Source organism: Protobothrops mucrosquamatus, unplaced genomic scaffold, assembly GCF_001527695.2.
Source record: "Protobothrops mucrosquamatus isolate PMUCROS unplaced genomic scaffold, P.Mucros_1.0 scaffold4440, whole genome shotgun sequence".
In the NCBI taxonomy this organism is placed as follows: Eukaryota; Metazoa; Chordata; class Lepidosauria; order Squamata; family Viperidae; genus Protobothrops; species Protobothrops mucrosquamatus.
The window spans coordinates 73,928-92,986 of NW_015390351.1; the positions used below are offsets into that span (position 1 = coordinate 73,928).

The 19,059-nt window shown below is 51.2% G+C and overlaps 2 protein-coding genes across 2 annotated transcripts in view; one reads left to right on the forward strand and one right to left on the reverse strand.

Annotated features, from left to right (window-relative positions):
* LOC114923574 overlaps window positions 1-5,209 on the forward strand; it is a 28,154-nt gene extending 22,945 nt beyond the window's left edge. The window contains exons 16-20 of the mRNA XM_029286661.1: window positions 335-499; window positions 1,996-2,116; window positions 3,126-3,797; window positions 4,598-4,878; window positions 4,975-5,209. Coding sequence (XP_029142494.1) covers window positions 335-499; window positions 1,996-2,116; window positions 3,126-3,797; window positions 4,598-4,878; window positions 4,975-5,209 — 1,474 coding nt within the window. The remainder of the gene's footprint in view (window positions 1-334; window positions 500-1,995; window positions 2,117-3,125; window positions 3,798-4,597; window positions 4,879-4,974) is intronic.
* Window positions 5,210-5,479: 270 nt separating this feature from the next.
* On the reverse strand, window positions 5,480-14,816 carry LOC107299017 (protein TEX261). The gene is made up of 6 exons (XM_015828382.1): window positions 14,739-14,816; window positions 12,936-13,015; window positions 11,948-12,101; window positions 9,759-9,826; window positions 8,156-8,258; window positions 5,480-5,613 (listed from the first exon to the last, which is right to left on the reverse strand). Exons 1-6 carry the CDS (start codon window positions 14,806-14,808, stop codon window positions 5,498-5,500), a joined length of 591 nt encoding a protein of 196 aa, XP_015683868.1. The 5' UTR covers window positions 14,809-14,816; the 3' UTR covers window positions 5,480-5,497.
* Window positions 14,817-19,059: the final 4,243 nt, after the last annotated feature.

Consider the following 19,059-nt stretch of genomic DNA (forward strand, 5'->3'; position numbering starts at 1 on the left):
TCCTCCTCCTCCTCCTCCTCCTCCTCCTCCTCCCCTCTTACCACTCCCTTCTAGCACTGCTGATGCTACCTAGTTGGGTCACGAAACGTCTGCCCAAAAAGCAGCCAGGCCCCAGAGACCCACAGTCCCCTCCTCCCTGGCTGAACTCTGGGGGTCTGGCAGCCCCCCAATCTCAGAGCTTGAGGCCTCCAGGTTGGGGGGGGGTGAGGCCATCCCTTGACCACCGTCCTGCCCCAGTCGCTTACAAGTCACCTCGGGAAAGCATCCGGGGGGACTTTTCACCCAATTTTAGGACTTCCTTAACCCCCCCACCCCCCCCATTCTGGCTCCCCAGGCAGAATTTCAACGGGGTGTCTCCCCTCCACAAGGCAGCCAGCGAGGGGCGCGAGAACTGTCTCCAGGCTTTGATTGACGCTGGGGCCGACGTCCACAGCCGGGACAACGAGGGACAGAAACCCATCGACCTGTGCAAAATGTGGGGCCACAGAAGCTGCGCCAAGTGAGTAAGGGGGCTGCGAAGCCTCGTGGAAGGGCACCACGGAGTGTCCAGCTCAGAGGGGGGCCCTGGAGATCATCTACTCCAGCCTCGGCCCAGGGCCGAGAATCCATAACTTGACCGTTTGGTCTAGTAGTTGTCACCAGAGTAGAAAGCAAGAGATCAGGGGTCTTCCAACTTGGCCCTTTGATGACTTGTGGACTTCAACTCCCAGAATTCCTCAGCCAGGCACGCGTGCCTGGCTGAGGAATTCTGGGAGTTGAAGTCCACAAGTCATCAAAGGGCCAAGTTGGAAGACCCCTGATGTAGACTTTAAGAGGAGTGGACCTCAACTCCCAGAATTCCTCAGCCAGCGTGAGGAATTCTGGGAGTTGAAGTCCACAAGTCATCAAAGGGCCAAGTTGGAAGACCCCTGCAAGAGACCGTGAGTTCAAATCCCACCTTAGCTAGGAAAGCCAGATGGATGGTAACTGTGGGCCAATCCCCAGGAGACGGTGAGTTCTGGTCCCGCCTTAGGCACGAAAGTTTCTAAACGAGACAGTTAAATACGTTTTGCCTCATTTTACGACTGTTCTCGCCGCGGTCGTTAAGTGGAATCACTGCCGTTGTTAAGTTAGTGACACGGTTGTTAAGTGAACCCGGCTTCCCCACTGAAGGTCGCAAAGGGGATCACTTGACCCGGGACACTGCGACCGTCATAAGTGTGAGTCAGTTGCCGAGCGTCTGAATTTTGATCACCAGACCCCGGGGATGCTGCAACAGTCGTGTGAAAAACGGTCCGAAAGTCCCTTTCTTTCAGGGCTGTTTTAAGTTTGAACGGCCGCTGACTGAACTGTTGTAAGTTGAGGACTATCGGGAACAGAAGAGCCGAGTTGGAAGGGACCACGGAGGTCATCTAGTCCAACCCCCTGCTCAAGCAGGAGACCTATTGAGACAAGTGACTGTCCAGTCTCTTCTTAAAAAACTTCCAGTGTTGGAGAAGGGAGGGAGGGAGGGAGGGAGGAAGGAAGGAAGGACAACAGAACAACAGATGGAAGGGACCATGGAGGTCTTCTAGTCCAACCCCCTGCTCCAGCAGGAGACCTAGACCATTCCAGACAAGTGGCTTTCCAGTCTCTTCTTAAAAACTTCCAGTGTTGGAGAAGGGAGGGAGGAAAAAAAGGAAGGAAGGAAGGAAGGAAGGAAGGAAGGAAGGAAGGAAGGAAGGAAGGAAGGAAGGAAGGAAGGAAGGAAGGAAGGAAGGAAGGATAACAGAACAACAGATGGAAGGGACCACGGAGGTCTTCTAGTCCAACCCCCTGCTCCAGCAGGAGACCTAGACCATTCCAGACAAGGGACTTTTCTTTACAATGTAGGACAATCCCATCTCCAAAACGTAAACTCCCCCCTCCCCAATGTTTACAGGCAGGCCATAGGGCAAGGGGAGGGGTCCCTGCAAGGGAGTTGATGAGGATGAGGATGCTTAACCGCTCTGCTCTGTGTCCCCCCCCCCCCCGCAGGCGTCTCTCCCACGCCATGTGGAAGGCGGACAAGAAGCACCAGCTGAGGCAGATGTGCAAACTGGACTCCATCAAAGCCGAGTGTGAGATGAAGCAACGGCAGTTCCTTCAAAGGGAGCAGGTAGCGGCTGTGTATCTCCCATTCCTAAACAGGAATTAGGAACGTCTAGTTCAGGGGTAGGCCACCTCGGCTGTTTTTATGACTGGTGGACTTCAACTCCCAGAATTCCTGAGCCAGCATGGGGGAACGATGGCCCCTTCATAACTCGTGGACTTCAACTCCCAGAATTCCTGAGCCAGCCATGCTGAGGGGAAAGGGAGAGGTTTCCATGCTGAGCCATGCTGGCTCAGGAATTCTGGGAGTTGAAGTCCACGAGTCATATAGGAGGCCATATTTCCCCCATGCTGGCTCAGGGATTCTGGGAGTTGAAGTCCATGAGTCATAAAAGAGCCAAGGTTGCCTACCCCTGGTCTAGTTTAATGAAAAGGACCTGTGTGTGTGTGTGTACACATGACAGCAGCCTTCCAGTATTTGAGGGGCTGCCCCAAAGAAGAGGAGGGGGTCAATTTATTCTCAAAAAGAGCCGGAAGGCAGGACAAGAAGTGAGGGATGGAAACAGATCAAGGAGAGAAGCAACCGGGAACTAAGGAGAAATTTGCTGACAGTGAGGACAAATCACTGGTGGAACAGCTTGCCACCAGAAATTGTGGGTGCTTCAGCACAGGTTTTTAAGATGTGACTGGCCCAAAGTCACCCAGCTGGTTTTCACGCCTAAGGCAGGACTAGAACTCACCGTCTCCTGGTGATTGGCCCAAAGCCACCCAGCCAGCTTTCGTGCCTAAGGCAGGACTAGAACTCACCACCTCCTGGCGATTGGCCCAAAATCACCCAGCTGGTTTTCATAGCTAAGATGAAACTAGAACTCACAGTCTCCCCTACGATAGGCGTATTCGTTTATTTCAGTTCCTATAACCAGCCATCTCGGGTTCACGACTCCGGGTGGCCAGAGCAGGTCTTTCTGGCCCTAGGCCAAGAGGGTGGGGGGGGGTCCTCTCGTATTGGGGAGGGGGATGCTCTTCCCAAGGCCTGGGGGGGGCAGGGCTCAGTGCCTTTACTTTTCTGTTAACAGAGGGAGCTGAACATCTGCAACATGATGGCCTTCGAGAGCTGGCTGGTGAAGAAGGGCCTGCCGTTGCCCACCGGCACCCTCTTAGGCCTGGCGCACGTCCAGCGCCACTCGCTGACCCTCCGCAAGGTGGCCGGCCAGATAGCCAGCCCGGTCCCCTCCCTGGGCACCCTGCTGTGGGGCGAGCGCTCCGACTCCATCCTCAGCATGCAGCGGCGCTACCGGCGTCAGAAGCCCTGGAACCTCAGCACCAACCTGGACTCCGAGCCGGCGACTTCCATCTCCCGGCCGCAGCTCATCCGGCTGGGCGTGGAGGCCGAGAAGCAGCCGCCCCACGACTTCACCTCCTTCCTCTTCCTCTTCAAGGACCCTTTCGGCGAGCCGGTGATCCAGATTGACAACATCGGCCGGGTGAGCAGCGTGCCCGACCTGCCCTACGAGGTCCTTTACCGGAGCCTCTACCCGCGCAGCTGGACCCCCCGCATGGAGGTGCCCGGGGGACTCCGGCCGGTGCAGATCTTTAACCTGAAGCACCGGCGTCCCCCGGGGCCCGAGCACTGGTGGACTGACCAAATGGCCCTCAGCCTGCGGGTCACCCTGGACCCCGTCTTTCTGAGCACCCTCCGGACCCACGTCAACGCCTACGGCAGCGCTGAACTTCTGAGTCCCAGGACGGCGAGCTCCAAGTCCTCCAAGGAGACCCCCTCCGTCCAGGGCGAATCGGCCGACCCTTAGGAGTCCTCGCAGGGGGCCCTCCTGCCCTGCCCCAGAGGGCAAAGGGGCAGGGATACCCCCTCCCCAAATAATCCCCCCTCCTAAAGCATCCGATAGGGATGAATCTGCAATGCTCAAGAGACATTTAATAGTAATAAAAGGGCACTAGGGCAGTTCTGCGTCCATCAGTCCTCAATTTACAAAGCAGGGGCTGCAAAATACAGGTAGTCCTCAACTTACGGCTAAAATTGCTGTTGCTAAGTGAGACCGTTCTTAAGTGGGTTTTGCCCCGTTTTACCACCTTTTGGGCCACGGTTGGTTAAGCGAACGGCTGCGGTTGTTTAAGTCTGGGACAAGGTTGCTGAGTGACTCTGCCTTCCCCTCGTCAAAAGGTCGCAAAAAGGGGATCATGTGACACACAACCCCCCTCCCGGGCACACTGTGACTGTCGTACGTACGAGTCAGTTGCTAAGCATCTGAATTTTTATCACGTGACCCTGGGGGGGTGTGTGCTGCAACGGTCCTAAGTGTGACCAACGATCCTAGGTCGGTTTTTTTTTCTCAGTGCCGTCGTCATTTTGAACGGTCACTAAATGAGTGCTTGTTAAGTAGAGGCTCGGCTGTGTCCCAACAAAACCGATGCCGACAAATCACGACAATCGCTGAAGGAAAAGGAGAAATGGAGGGCTGTGTGCTCGTTCTGTGGTCAAGCACGTGACCGAACACCTTTATTGTGAACACGGGCCTGTGTGCTGAAAGAGGCAGCCTTCTACCTCAGCCAAGAACAAAGCGACAGCTGGGAGCCTCTGAGGTCCTCCGGACGGGCCCGGCAGCCTGACCATCGCCAGAGCGGAGTCAGGTGTTGCGCCAGCCGGAGGCGCAGCGTCGACGTCTCTGACTTCCCACATTCCAGGCACCGCCTCACCAATTCTTTGCACGACAATCTCGGTTCCTTCCCCGACCAGTCCGGTTTTCACCGACCCCGGCTTAAGTCCCTGAAGCTTCGGGGCGAGATGCCGGCAGTCTTCGGGGCTGAACCCAGGTCTCCTTTCTGACACGCCCCAAAAAGCGGACCCCGGGACGTTTGTGTGAACCCTCGTTCTCGGTTCCTTTCTTTTTTTTCTTTTTTGAACCAAAGTTGGTCCTTGTCTCTGCAGCCTTCTGGAGAGGAACTCTCCCAGCAAAATGCAGGAAGCCCCTTTAATTCCTGGCTGGACAGCCTGGGTCAGCTCAGCAACTACGTCTTTAAGGAATCCACTCCGCCCGGGGTCTCTCGGCAGATTCCTCTCAAAATCTGGACGAATTCCGGCAGTGGGCAGCTGGTGAAATGTTGCATCCCTTCCTACCACGAAGAGGTGACGTGCCCTGCTTAGAAGCACGCCAAGAGTTCATCGGGGAGGGGGGCTCATTGAGAGGGTGGCCGAGAGGGGGGAGGGATCCCCTTCCTCGGCCCTGTCCCCTCCACCAGCCATCTCCAAGAAAGAGAGGGATCTGGAGGCTCAGCTCCCAGCCTCTGGTCCTGGTTTGTTGACCCCAAAGGGATCGACGTAAGGAAAAGGGGGGACGAGAGGTCGCCCTTTTGGGGCAGGCAGGAAGGTTTCTGTACTAGCCAGAAGAGGGAGAAAAACAAAACAAAACCGGGGTGCCGGAGGGGGGGGACATCAGTACATCTTCTGTCGGCTGGGCAAGATGGCTTCCTTGATGAAGGAGAAGACCAAGAGGATTCCCGAACGCTTCCCTCGCTTCCCTTTGGTGAAGTAGTTGGAGACCACATCGTCTGAGCACAAAAGAGACAAATCAGATTAAAAAAGGGCAGGGTCCCGCACACTCACCTCCCAGGGCTGGCTCTGCCCACTTGTGAAGAAAACACTGCCCCCACCCACACACCTTACCCAGCCCACCCGGTGGGGAAGGCAAGGGCCAGCCGAAGGGAGACACGGAAATGGCAGACTGGGGGGGAGGGCGCTTTTCCCCCCACTTATACACAGGTGGTCCTCGGCTTAGGGGCCCAAAACCGAGCTCGCCCAGTGAGAAATTGGCTAAGGGAGCTTCGCCCCTGTTTTACGACTTTTCACGCCACCATTTGTTAAGCGAGCCCAAGAGTTCTGCTGCTAAGCGAGACGGCTCAGTGAGTTTTGCCTCGTTTTACGACGGTCCTTGCCACCCTCGCTAAGTGGATCGCTGCGGCTGTTAAATTAGCAACACAGTTGTTAAGTGAATCTGGCTCCCCTCAGGGAGTTTTGCTGGGGTCAGGCGACACGGCAACCTGCCATAAACGTCACGCACCCAAATGTAAATCACGTGACACCCCCCCGGGGGGAGGCTACGATGGGCGTGTGAAAAATGGTCCTTTTTTCAGTGCTGTAATAACTTCAAACGGTCACTAAGCAAAGCGGAGGACTGCCTGTATCTGCAGCTCAGGGCTGAACCGGGGGGGGGGGCAGCTTTGCGCTCTGTTTATGCACAAGCCTTGTCTTGTCAAGCGTGGCTGGGACGTTCTTGGTGGTTCCTTGATCGAGCTGATGGCTCGCCCACGCCTTGGGATGAAAACCCCTCAATTTTCACAATTGCACAACCCACGGGCAGACTTTGCCCTAAGTTCCAACTGGGAAACGGTGAGCGTCGTAGATCAAGTCCAAAAACGCTAGAGAATTCCTGGAGGCCGGGCACTTGGACCAATCAGCCATCCACAGGCACCTGGAGGTAAGCGACATTTGCACAGCATTCAAGAGAGACAAGCAAATAGCCAGAAAAGAAGCAAAAAGACGCAAATGCCTCCTTGGAGAGCTGAATGCAACGGAATTTCATTTTAATGTATGCCGGTTAGTGTACATTCAAAGTGACAATAAAGTTATTATTCTATTCTATTCCTATTTCTATTCTATTCATTCTTATTTCTATTCTATTCTATTCTAATTTCTATTCTATTCATTCTAATTTCTATTCTATTCTATTCATTCTTATTTCTATTCTATTCTATTCCTATTTCTATTCTATTCATTCTTATTTCTATTCTATTCTATTCTAATTTCTATTCTATTCATTCTAATTTCTATTCTATTCTATTCATTCTTATTTCTATTCTATTCTAATTTCTATTCTATTCTGCATTCTATTTACTCTATTCTATTCTATTCTATATTCTGTTCTGTTATTCTATTCTATTCTATTCATTCCTATTACTATTCCTTATTCTATTCTATATTTATTCTAGATTCTATTCCATTCTCTTCTGCATTCTATTCCTATTCTATTCATTTATTTCTATTCTATTCTATTCTGTTCTGTTCTATTTTTATTCCATTCTATATTCTATTCTGTTCTATTCTATTCTATTCATTCTTATTTCTATTCTATTCATTCATATTTCTATTCTGTTCTATTCTGCATTCTATTCTATATTCTATTCTATTCTATTCTACTGTATTCTATTCTATTCTATATTCTGTTCTGTTCTGTTATTCCATTCTTATTTCTATTCTATTCTATTCTGCATTCCATTCTATTCTATTCTATTCCTTATTCTATTATATTCTATATTCTATTCCATTCTCTTCTGCATTCTATTCTGTACTCTATTCTAGATTCTATTCCTATTCTATTCATTTATTCCTATTCTATTCTATTCTATTCTATTCTATTCTATTCTATTCTATTCTATTCTTTATTATCCTATCCTATTTCTATTTCATTCCATTCTATTCCTCACCAGCAATCAACACCCAGGTAGGCAGAGATGAGTACTGGAACAACAATCAGCAAGTAAACGCTAACCCCAATCAAGGAACTACTACCTACCAACGGAAACAATCTCCTAAGCAGGGGGTGGGACTAGAAGACCTCCAAGGTCCCTTCCAACTTTATTATTATTCTATTCTATTCAGTCCAACAGTGAACAACAACCTAGTTAAGGAACGACCAGGAACATTCCCACCATATATAAACGGAGAGCAATTCCCTCCCCCTTTCCAGCAACGATGATGTTCTCTTGTTGGGTAATGAAACGTCTCAGGGAGCCCCAAGGACCCACAATCCTCTTCCTCAAAACCCCTCTCTCCCTTCCAGCACTGACGACGTTACCTAGCTGGGTCATGAGACGTCTGCAAAGAAACAGCCCAGCTCAGAGAAGCACCAGGGACCCCACGTCAACGGTTCCTTGAGGCCAGCCATTGTTCCCCCTTTTTTGGGGGAGACACCCAGCGCGAATCGAGCAATACGTAACATTGCTGCAGATTTGGGCTGGGTGTGAATTCTGCGGGGGGGAGGGGGGGTTGTTTTCTCCCTCCCTGGGCACAAGGGGGTCTGGCTAGAGAACTGACCTCCAGGCTGGACGGTGGAAGGCAGGACGTTTTCGCCAGCCGACAGAGACACGAAGAAGGCGAAGGGGATCAGCCAAAGGCAAAAGGTGAAATAGGCCAGGACCTGGAAGAGGACGGGGGGGACAGGAGAGAAAGAGCATCAGACAAGCCGGTCCCCCCAAAACCATCCCAGCAAGCCCAGCCACGGTCCCGGAGCGCCCCCTGCAGGCCCAAAGCCCCTACGACCCACGCATTTAATTTATTAATACTTAATAATAATAATAATAAAGTTGGAAGGGACCTTGGAGGTCATCTAGTCCAACCCCCTGCTCAGGCAGGAAACCCTACACCATTTCGGACAAAGGGCTGTCCAGTCTTCTTCTTAAAAACTTCCAGTGTTGGAGCATTCATGCTGTGAAAGCTCAGATATTTGATATAATAATAATAATAATAATAATAATAATAATAATAATAATAATAATAATAGTAGTAGTAGTAGTAGTAGTAGTAGTAGTAGTAGTAGTAGTAGTAGTAGTAGTAGTAGTAAAATTGGAAGGGACGTTGGAGGTCATCTAGTCCAACCCCCTGCTCAGGCAGGAAACCCTATACCATTTTGGACAAATGGCTGTCCAGTCTCTTCTTAAAAACTTCCGATGTTGGAGCATTCATGCTGTGAAAGCTCAGATATTTGATATAATAATAATAATAGTAATAATAATAGTAATAATAATAGTAATAATAATAGTAATAATTAAAAAGTTGAAAGGGACCTTGGAGGTCATCTAGTCCAACCCCCTGCTCAGGCAGGAAACCCTACACCATTTCGGACAAAGGGCTGTCCAGTCTCTTCTTAAAAACTTCCAGTCTTGGAGCATTCACCGCTTCTGGAGATTTCATTGTGAACTTAATTTCGTTGTGAGTCACACAACGACAATAAAAGATATTCTATTTGTTCTCGCCGGGGAGCACAGCCAAGCTGTGCCACAACCAGGAACCTGACCAGCTCCATTTGGCCTCCTCTGGAGGTGACCTGGATGTGGCGAGCCAAAGGTGGGGGGCACGGAACCCCCAGGTCATCATCCAAGCCTGCCCCTCCCCCCCAGCTGACCCTGTACAGGTGGTCCCTGACTTACAGCCACCGCCGAGCCCCCAAATTTATTTTTTATTATTATCTGAGTAATGATATTATCTAGGATACAAACGTGCGAAAGGGAATAACAGGAGAGACAGGGGAGGGAAAAGGGAAGGAAAAAAAAAGGGGGGGGAGATAGCACTGCAGAGAGGGAGGCACAGCANTGTGGCGAGCCAAAGGTGGGGGGCACGGAACCCCCAGGTCATCATCCAAGCCTGCCCCTCCCCCCCAGCTGACCCTGTACAGGTGGTCCCTGACTTACAGCCACCGCCGAGCCCCCAAATTTATTTTTTATTATTATCTGAGTAATGATATTATCTAGGATACAAACGTGCGAAAGGGAATAACAGGAGAGACAGGGGAAGGGAAAAGGGAAGGAAAAAGGGGGGGAGGAGAAAAAGATAGCACTGCAGAGAGGAAAACACAGCAGGGTCTTGTGGCTTTACAGTAACCCCTCTCCCCTCTCCAGACCCCTCCCCAAACCCCACTTACCTCCGAGAAGGGATAATATTCCTCTGCGAAATATTGAAAGGCCAGGTAGTGGTTCAACACAACCAGCACTGCAAAAGAGGGGGGGGGGGGGAAAGAGGAGGTGCTTACAATTCTGGGGTACTTCGCTCAGCCAGCGTGGAGTCCAAGGTCTCCCTTAGGGCCCAAACACTGTGGGAAGAGAGACACACACACACACCCCGGAGACCGCAGGCTGCGACAGCCAAAGACCGGCAGCTCCCAAAAGTTTAAGCCTCGTAAACCGGGTTTGTTCGTGGGAAAAGGGGCCACCCAACCCCTCCCGGTCTTCGGATTTCAAGGGGGTCTCTGCCCTCTTTGACAAAAAAAAAAAAAAAGTGTGTTCCTAGCTCTGACTGCGAGTAAACATTTGCCACTTCGGTCAGATCCACCTTCTCCGCCTTCCCTATTACTCCCGAGTCTTGGACAAGCCCCGGACACGTTACGAAACGTGGCCGACGTTGTAACCTTACAAAATCTCTGAAGCAGGATTGAGGAAGAGGAAAAAAAGAAAAAGAAAAGAAAACCGAAGCCGAAATGAATCAAAGCGAAGAATCACGCAGAGCCCTGAAACAGCTTCCTGATTAGATAAGCCTGAGATTTATAGAACTAAGGAAGAGGAGTGGTTGAGGGAGGGGGGAGGGAGGGAGGGAAAGAGAGAGGGAGGGAGAGAGAGGGAGGGAGAGAGAGGGAGAGAAGGGGAGGGAGAGAGGGGGATAGAGATAGATAGATAGATAGATAGATAGATAGATAGATAGATAGATAGATAGATAGATAGATAGATAGATAGATAGATAGATAGATAGATAGATAGATAGATAGATAGATAGATAGATAGATAGACAGACAGACAGACAGACAGATAGAAAGAGAGACAGGGAGAAAGAGAGAGAGACAGGGAGAAAGAGATAGATAGATGATAGATAGATAGATAGATAGATAGATAGATAGATAGATAGATAGATAGATAGATAGATAGATAGATAGATAGATAGATAGATAGATAGATAGACAGACAGACCGACAGACAGATAGATAGATGGAAAGAGACAGACAGACACAGACAGGTAGGTGGATGGATGGATGGAAAGACAGACAGACAAGGTAGGGAGGGAGGGAGGGAGGGAGGGAGAGAGGGAGAGAGATGGAAAGAGACACAGACAGGTAGATGGATGGATGGATGGACAGACAAGGTAGGTAGGTAGATAGATGGAAAGAGACAGACAGACACAGACAGGTAGGTGGATGGATGGATAGATAGATGGATGGAAAGACAGACAGACAGAAAGACAAGGTAGGTAGGTAGGTAGGTAGATAGATGGAAAGAGACAGACACAGACAGGTAGGTGGATGGATGGATAGACAGACAGACAAACAGACAGACAGATAGATTAGATGGAAAGATAGATGGATAGACAGAGAGACAGAGAGATGGATGGATGGACAGACAGAGAGATGAGGTTGTGGGTGCTTCGTCCCTGGAGGCTTTGAAGAAGAGATTGGACAGCCCCTTATCTGAGGGATTCCTGCTTGAGCAGGGGGCTGAAGAACTCCAAGGTCTCCTCCAGCTCTTATTCTGATTATTCTGATTATTCTTAGATACAAACAGACAGACAGACGGACAGAGAAAGAGACAATCCTTACTGCAAGCACCTCCCGATCTAAATCTGGATGGCAAAGGAAAAATGGAAGTACACACAAGTAGTCTTTGCCTTACCTGCCTTCTGAATAGTGACACACCTTATGGGGAACCCCCCCCACACCCCAAATCAGGCAGTCCGCGCTTTAGGTCTCAAGCGAGACTGCAGAATGGATCAGGAGCTGACTTCCCCTCCTAATCTAGAACAGGCCTCTCCAACCTTGGCCACTTGTAAGACTCGGGGACTTCAACTCCCAGAATTCCCCAGCCAGCCAGCATGGCTGGCTGGGGAATTCTGGGAGTTGAAGTCCACGAGTCTTACACGTGGCCAATTTGGGAGACCCCCTGATCTAAACCCACAACAGAACCGAGGCGTAAGAGCCGTTTCCTGGGGGTGGAGATGGGTGTGGTGGTGGGGGGGGGCAAACCCCACATCTCCCCCACGCGAGGCTGCGGGGCCACAAGCCCAGGGACGCAACCGCAGCGTTTGACGAGGTCAAGGGTCGCAGAGGAGGGCGCCGAGGGAGGCACTCACCACAGGAGAGGATGAAATTGGGGGAGGTCAACATGATGAAGGGGAAGGTCTGCAGCAATCCGAAGTAGACCAGGTTGGTGAAGAGACCCACGCCCACCAGGAGACCCGGGAAGCGCTCGAAGAGATACAGGCCGACCAGCACAGCCGTGGAGAACTAGGAGACAAAAGCAGGTCACGGCAGACTCGTTTCTTGTTGTTAAGACATTTCAATCAGGATAGGAGCGGGAAGGGACCTTGGAGGTCTTCTAGTCCGACCCCCTGCTCAAGCAGGAGGCCCTATCCCAGAGAAATAGCGGTTCAATCTCTGCTGAAAAAGCTCCAGTGATGGAGCACCCACAACGTCTGGTGGCAAGCTGTTCCACTGGTTAATTGTCCTCACTGTCAGGATGTTTCTCCTTAATTCCAGGTTGCTTCTCTCCTTGATGAGTTTCCATCCGTTGCTGCTTCTTGTCCTGCCTTCAGGCGCTTTGGAGAATAGCTTGACCGCCTCTCCTTTGGGGCAGCCCCTCAAATACTGCCGTTGTTCAGTGAGCAACGCGGTCGTTAAGCGAATAAGGCTTCCCCCATTTGACTTTGCTTGTCAAGACGGTCGCAAAAGGGGATCACGGGACCCACCCACCCCCGGGACGCTGCGACCGTCGTGAATGTGAAGTCAGTTGCCGAGCGTCCGAATTTTGACGCTGCAACGGTCGTCAGGGTGAAAATATGTCCTAAGTCGCCTTTTTTCAGCGTTGTCGTAACCTTGAATTGTCACTAAGTGAACAGCTGTAAGCTGAGAACTACTTGTAAATGTTTTCCCCTGGAAAGGGGAGAGAGGGCCAGCGAAGGCAGCTCAGAAAGTGGGTGTGCTCTCCCAGGTTTGGAAGCCCAGCTGAGCTTCAAAGAGGCTTCCCAGTCATCCCCCCCCAGCTCCCCATTTCCTGCTCCCTCCGAGCCCAGGCCAGAGAGACCCCCCAAAAACCCAGGTGGAAGGCAGGTCGATGCTTACCCAGATCATGTATTTGATGATCCGGCTTGTGGCCACTGTGTATTCTTCTATCAGCTCCGCCAGGTAGTACAATCCAGCCGCTGGGAGGGAGGGAGGGAGGGAAACAGCCAAGCATTAGGCCACACTGCCTACCCACAATCAGTGCAGCCGCTGCCCCTGCAGGGGAGGCAAAGGTCCAACTTCTCCCACACACCCACACGGCTGAACGGGTGGAGCATCCTCAGATAGGGGCAATCTGCCCCTCCGAGCTTCATCCTCAGCCACAGAGCAAGAGGCAGGAGCGAATGGAGACAGTCAGGGCCCTGCCTCTCCCCAGTCACGACAACCACGCAATTGCTATTAGGGTTAGATTTGTTTTCCCATTCAGATATCGGCAGTCGATCGATGAAAAGGGAGAGGCAGAGAGAGAGAGAGTGAGAGGATAGATTAGATTGATCGAGATAGATGGATGGACAGATAGATAAGTGGTGCTCAAGCTATGCTGGGCATACATACATACATACATACATACATTCATACATACATTCATACATACCGGTATATATACATACATACATATATACGTATGTATATATGTATGTATATAGATGTGTGTGTATACAGAAAGTTTTTTCCGGACAGAAAGCTGAAACCGAAGCAAAGTGAAGAATCACTCAGAGCCCTGAAACAGCTTCCTGATTAGATAAGCCTGAGATTTATAGAACTAAGGGAGAGGAGTGGTTGAGAGAGGGGGGGAGGGAGGGAGAGAAAGAGAGAGGGAGGGAGGGAGAGGGAGGGAGAGAGTCACATAGATGATAGATTAATAGAGAGAAGACTGATTAAATAGAGAGAAGGAAAGAGAAAGAGGCAGAGTAAAGTTCTACTATTACATAACTATAGGTCTGTATCTATAACATTACAAAGAATTACACGCACGTGGAAAAAATTCTTGTAACTTTAAATGTTCTTACACTTGTAATTTTTTAATATATTTTTTGTATTTCTATTGTAAGCCGGCCAGGATCTCTCTGGAGAGCGAGATGGGCAGCATTTAAATTTAACAAATAAATAAGGATACGTGTATGTGTGAGAGAAAGAGTGGGGGGTGGAGAAAGGAAGGAAGGAATCAAAGAAATAGGAAGGGAGGGAGGGATAGAAGGAAGGAAGGCATAGGGAAGGAATGAAAGAATAGAAGAGGAAGGAAGGAAGGAAGGAAGGAAGGAAGGAAGGAAGGAAGGAAGGAAAAAGGACGAAGGAAGGAAGGCATAGGGAAGGAAGGAGGGAAGGAATGAAAGAATAGAAGAGGAAGGAAGGAAGGAAGGAAGGAAGGAAGGAAAAAGGACTAGGGAAGGAAGGAGGGAAGGAATGAAAGAATAGAAGAGAAAGGAAGAAAGGAAGGAAACTGGAGGAAGGATGGAAGGAGGTGAGGAAAGGAGGAGGGATGAAAGAAGGAAAAGGGAGAGAAGGAAGGAAATTGGAGGGAATCAAAGAAATTGGAAGCAACCGGGGGGGGGGGAGGAGAAGAGAGAGAGAGAGAGAGAGAAAGAAAGGAAGAAGAAAGAGAAAGAGAGAGAAAAGCCAATCCTCCTGCCTCCTCTCCCCTTTCCAACAACGACCCTGCGAGGTAGGCCGGCCTGCCTTCTCTGCCCGGGCACAGCCGCCCCCCAAGCCCGGCCGGGTCCATTGAGCGCTGCCCCCTCCCCCCACGAACCAGCCCGGGGGCGGGGGGAGGTAGACTGCTCCTGGACGGGGAGGCTCCACGGCGGGCGGGCGGGCGGGGGGGCGGGGCCGCCGCGCTCCCGGGCCTCCCGGGCCTCCGCTCACCGATGCCGAGGGTGACGAAGGCGGCCTGGACGAGGAGCGCGACCCAGCTCAGCGCGTACATGAACCACATCGTCGCCCGCGCCCCGCGCCTCGCCCGGCGCTGGCTGGCCGCGATGGCTCCGCCCGGCACTTCCGGGACGGGCGGAAGTGGTTGGAGGGCCGACGCCGCTGCCGACGCCCCCCCTTGTCCCCCACAGCGGCCCCAGGCGGCCGGAGGCGGCGTGGCAGGGCGGCGCTCGCCTCGTTCTCCCAGCCGGGCGCCCGCGGGCGTCCTCGGGAACAGCGCCTCCCCTGCCTACACAAGCAAGCGATCCGGGGCAGGGAGGGGGCCTCGCGGAGCAGCGGTGGAGAACGGTGGCCCCTGAATGATTGCTGGACTCCAACTCCCAGAATTCCAGAGCAGCATGGGAAACGATGGTGCTTGGAGGACTGCTGGACTCCAACTCCCAGAATTCCCGAGCAGCATGGGGAATGATGGCCCTTGGAGGACTGGTGGACTCCCACTCCCAGAATTCCCAAGCCACCATGGGGAACGATGGCCCTTGGGTGACTGGTGGACTCCGACTCCCAGAATTCCCAAGCCAGCATGGGGAACGATGGCTCTTGGGTGACTGCTGGACTCCAACTCCCAGAATTCCCGAGCAGCATGGGGAATGATGGCCCTTGGAGGACTGGTGGACTCCCACTCCCAGAATTCCCAAGCCACCATGGGGAACGATGGCCCTTGGGTGACTGCTGGACTCCAACTCCCAGAATTCCCAGCAGCATGGGGAACGATGGCTCTTGGGTGACTGGTGGACTCCAACTCCCAGAATTCCTGAGCAGCATGGGGAGCAATGGGGCTTGGATGACTCCTGCTTGAGCATGGCTGGCTGAAGAATTCTGGGAGTTGAAGTCCACCAGTCATCCAAGCGCCATCAGTCCCCATCTCTTTCTTAAAAGTTCATGGAACCACTTTCATTCAGGGAGAAAAATCCAGAATCAGTTGCAAGTTGTGTGTGTGTGTGTGTGTGTGTGTGTGTGTGTGTGTGTGTGTGTTTTTCCAGAACCACCAGGAGAGATTCAGCCCTTGCATGTCTGTCTGTCTGTCTGTCTGTCTGTCTGTCTGTCTGTCTGTCTGTCTATCTGTCTATCTATCTATCTATCTATCTATCTATCTATCTCAGTGGTTCTCAACCTGTGGGTCGGGACCCCATTTGGGGTCGATCGACCATTTCACGGGGGTCGCCAAGCAAGGCTGTCCGCCATTTTTTTTTGTCCGCCATTTTTTTCCCCTTTTCTGGCGGGTGCCTTGGGCTGGGCCAGCTGGTGGTCGGCCTGCTCCATCTCTGCCGCTTGCCAGCTACGCCTCGGCCGGTGCAGGGGGCGGAACCACGCATGCGCGGCGCTCCCGGGCAGGGAAAGTCCTCGACTTACAACCGGTTGGGTAGTCCTCGACTTACGACCGGTTTAGTCCTCGACTTACGACCGGTTTAGTCCTCGACTTACGACCGGTTTAGTCCTCGACTTACGGTTGGGGTCACGGCATTAAAAAGGTTGAGAACCACTGATCTATCTATCTATCTATCTATCTATCTATCTATCTATCTATCTATCTATCTATCTATCTATCTATCATCGGTTGAGGTAGCTGCCTGTCACCAAAATTGATTCCAGCTAGTGCACAACAATCAAATAAACACATTTATACAAACTACCATGGTAAAGAAAAAGGGATAAAAACAATTGTTATAAAAACATGGACAATCATTATTAAATGTTAAAATATTTTATTTATTGTACTTATTACATTGGTTTGCTGCCTGTTTCATCAAAAGGCTGCCTCGGGGTGGATTATAACATTGAAACGAAGCCATAAATATTCCAGTAGAGAGAGACAATTCCCTGATGGGGCGCCAGCACAAATCCGTAAACTCAGAAGATTAAAATCTGCCATCCCGGTGTCCGACCCAGATTAGCTTTTGCAACATTATCCTGGGACAAGTCAATTCGCCATCCTTTGTGAAACCATAAACGTATGAAAAAAATGTATAAAGTCACATTAAAACTGCAATAAAATAAGAGTTATTGCCAAAGACGGGGAGGGAGGAAAGAGAATATACAGGAGGGGAGGTGGGAACTGCTATTAGTTGATCAATTGCCTCCGGTGTGATGCTCCGTCACTCGGGCCCCAAGCCAACTGGCCGAAGAACCAGGTCTTCAGGCTCTTGTGGAAGATCAGAAGGGTGGGAGAGATCTCACCTGGGGGGGGAGATAAGATGTTCCAGAGGGTATAAGGCTTGGCAGCAGAAGGCCCTTCTCCTGGACCCCTCCAGCTGGAATTCCTTGATTGACGGGGCCCGCAGCATCCCTCATCTTCTACCTGCAGAGGTGGGGCGGGCCGATCCCAGTGGGATGAGACCCATGCCAGGCAAGGCTTCCAAGGTGATAACCACCACCTTGGAATATTGCATCCAGTTTTGATTGCCACGATATCAAAAAGACGTTGAAGCTCTTGAAAGAGAGCAGAGGAGAGCAACAAAGATGATTAGGAGACTGGAGGCCAAAACATATGAAGAGCGGTTGCTGGAATTGGGTAGGTCTAGTTTAATGAAGAGAAGGATGAGGGGGGACATGATAGCCGTGCTCCAATAACTGAGGGGCTGCCACAAAGAAGAGGAGGGGGTCAAGCTATTCTCCAAAGCACCTGAAGGCAGGACAAGAAGCAAGGATGGAAACTGATCAAGGAGAGAAGCAACCTGGAACTAAGGAGAAACTTCCCTAACAATGAGAACAATTAATCAGTGGAACAGCTCGCCTCCAGAAATCCTGGGCGCTCCATCACTGGAGATTTTTAAGAAGAGACTAGACAGCCACTTGTCCGAAAAGGTATAAGTTCTCCTGCTTGAGCAGGGGGTTGGACTAGATGACCTCCAAGGTCCCTTCTGACTGTGTTATTCTGCCATATCTCAAGGTGAAAGAGGCATGTGAGCAGGGTGGAGAAAAACCAGAAGGTGCCTCCAGAGGTTGTGTGGGTGCTCCATCCCTGGAGATTTTGAAGAAGAGACTGGACAGCCACTTGTCTGACGTGGTGGAGGGTCTCCTGCTTGAACAGGGGGTTGGACTAGATGACCTCCAAGGTCCCTTCCAATTCCATTATTGGGTTAATAACTTGAACTGCACCTGGAAGCAAACAAGCAACCATTGCATCTTGTGGAACCGCGCTGTGCCATGGGTCACTCCAAGGGGGTTTGGTTCTATGTGTCCCTTGGAAGGACTGACCGCCTTGGGCTGCAGGAAGGGGTTCAGCCTTGGTGGGGCAGCCCAGAGGCAAGAGGGGGGGCTGGAGAAAGAGGTTGCAACTGAAGCCCCTCGTGGGTGGGTGAGTGGGTGGGGAAAAGCCCGGGCGAGGATTGTCGCAATGACGCTCTCGTGCACTAATGGAGTCTGGCACTTCCCGCACAGAGGCTGGCCTGACGCTGCTGCTCGCTGACCGTACGCTGACCCTGCGGACATTGCACCTTGTCCCCGGCCCTGTGGGCAGCTGTGGGGCATCGGAAGAAGCAGCCGATGCCAAGCCAGGAGACACATCCGAAGCATCAGCCAGGCGCCTCCCTCTCTATGCGCGCTGATGGCGGCCTGACCTTCAGGCTGTGGGCGGAGGGAGCCACAAGGGCACGCCCATTGCAGCCTGTGGCACACCGCCAGGGGCACGTAGGTGGCAAGAAAAGCGCATTTGTACCCCGGACTTTGGAGAATTCACCTGTGCCTGGAGGTTTGTTTTGGAGAAGGATGCCAATCACCCTCTTTGAGGGCACATTTGCTCCCGCAGCCACCCTGAGCTACCTCTTCTCTGCCCTCAGCTCTGGGCAGTCCTCGCTTCAGAATGACAAGAGCTGGAAGGGACCTGGGAGGCCTTCTAGTCCAGCCCCCTGCTCAAGCAGGAGACCTGACACCCTTTCAAGCAAGTGACTGTCCAGTCTCTTCTTAAAAACCTCCAGAGATGGAGCACCCATGATTTCTGGTGGCAAGCTGTTCCACTGGTTAATTGTCCTCACTGTTAGGAAGTTTCCCCTTAGTTCTAGGTTGCTTCTCTCCTTATTTTTCCATCCATTGTTTCTTGTCCGGCCTTCAGGTGCTTTGGACAATGAGTTTAGAATAGAATAGAATAGAATAGAATAGAATAGAATAGAATAGAATAGAATTTAGAATAGAATAGAATAGAAATATAGAATAGAATGGAATAGAATAGAATAGAATAGAATAGAATAGAATAAGGAAATAAGAATATGCAGAATAGAATAGAATAGAATTTAGAATAGAATAGAATAGAATAGAATTT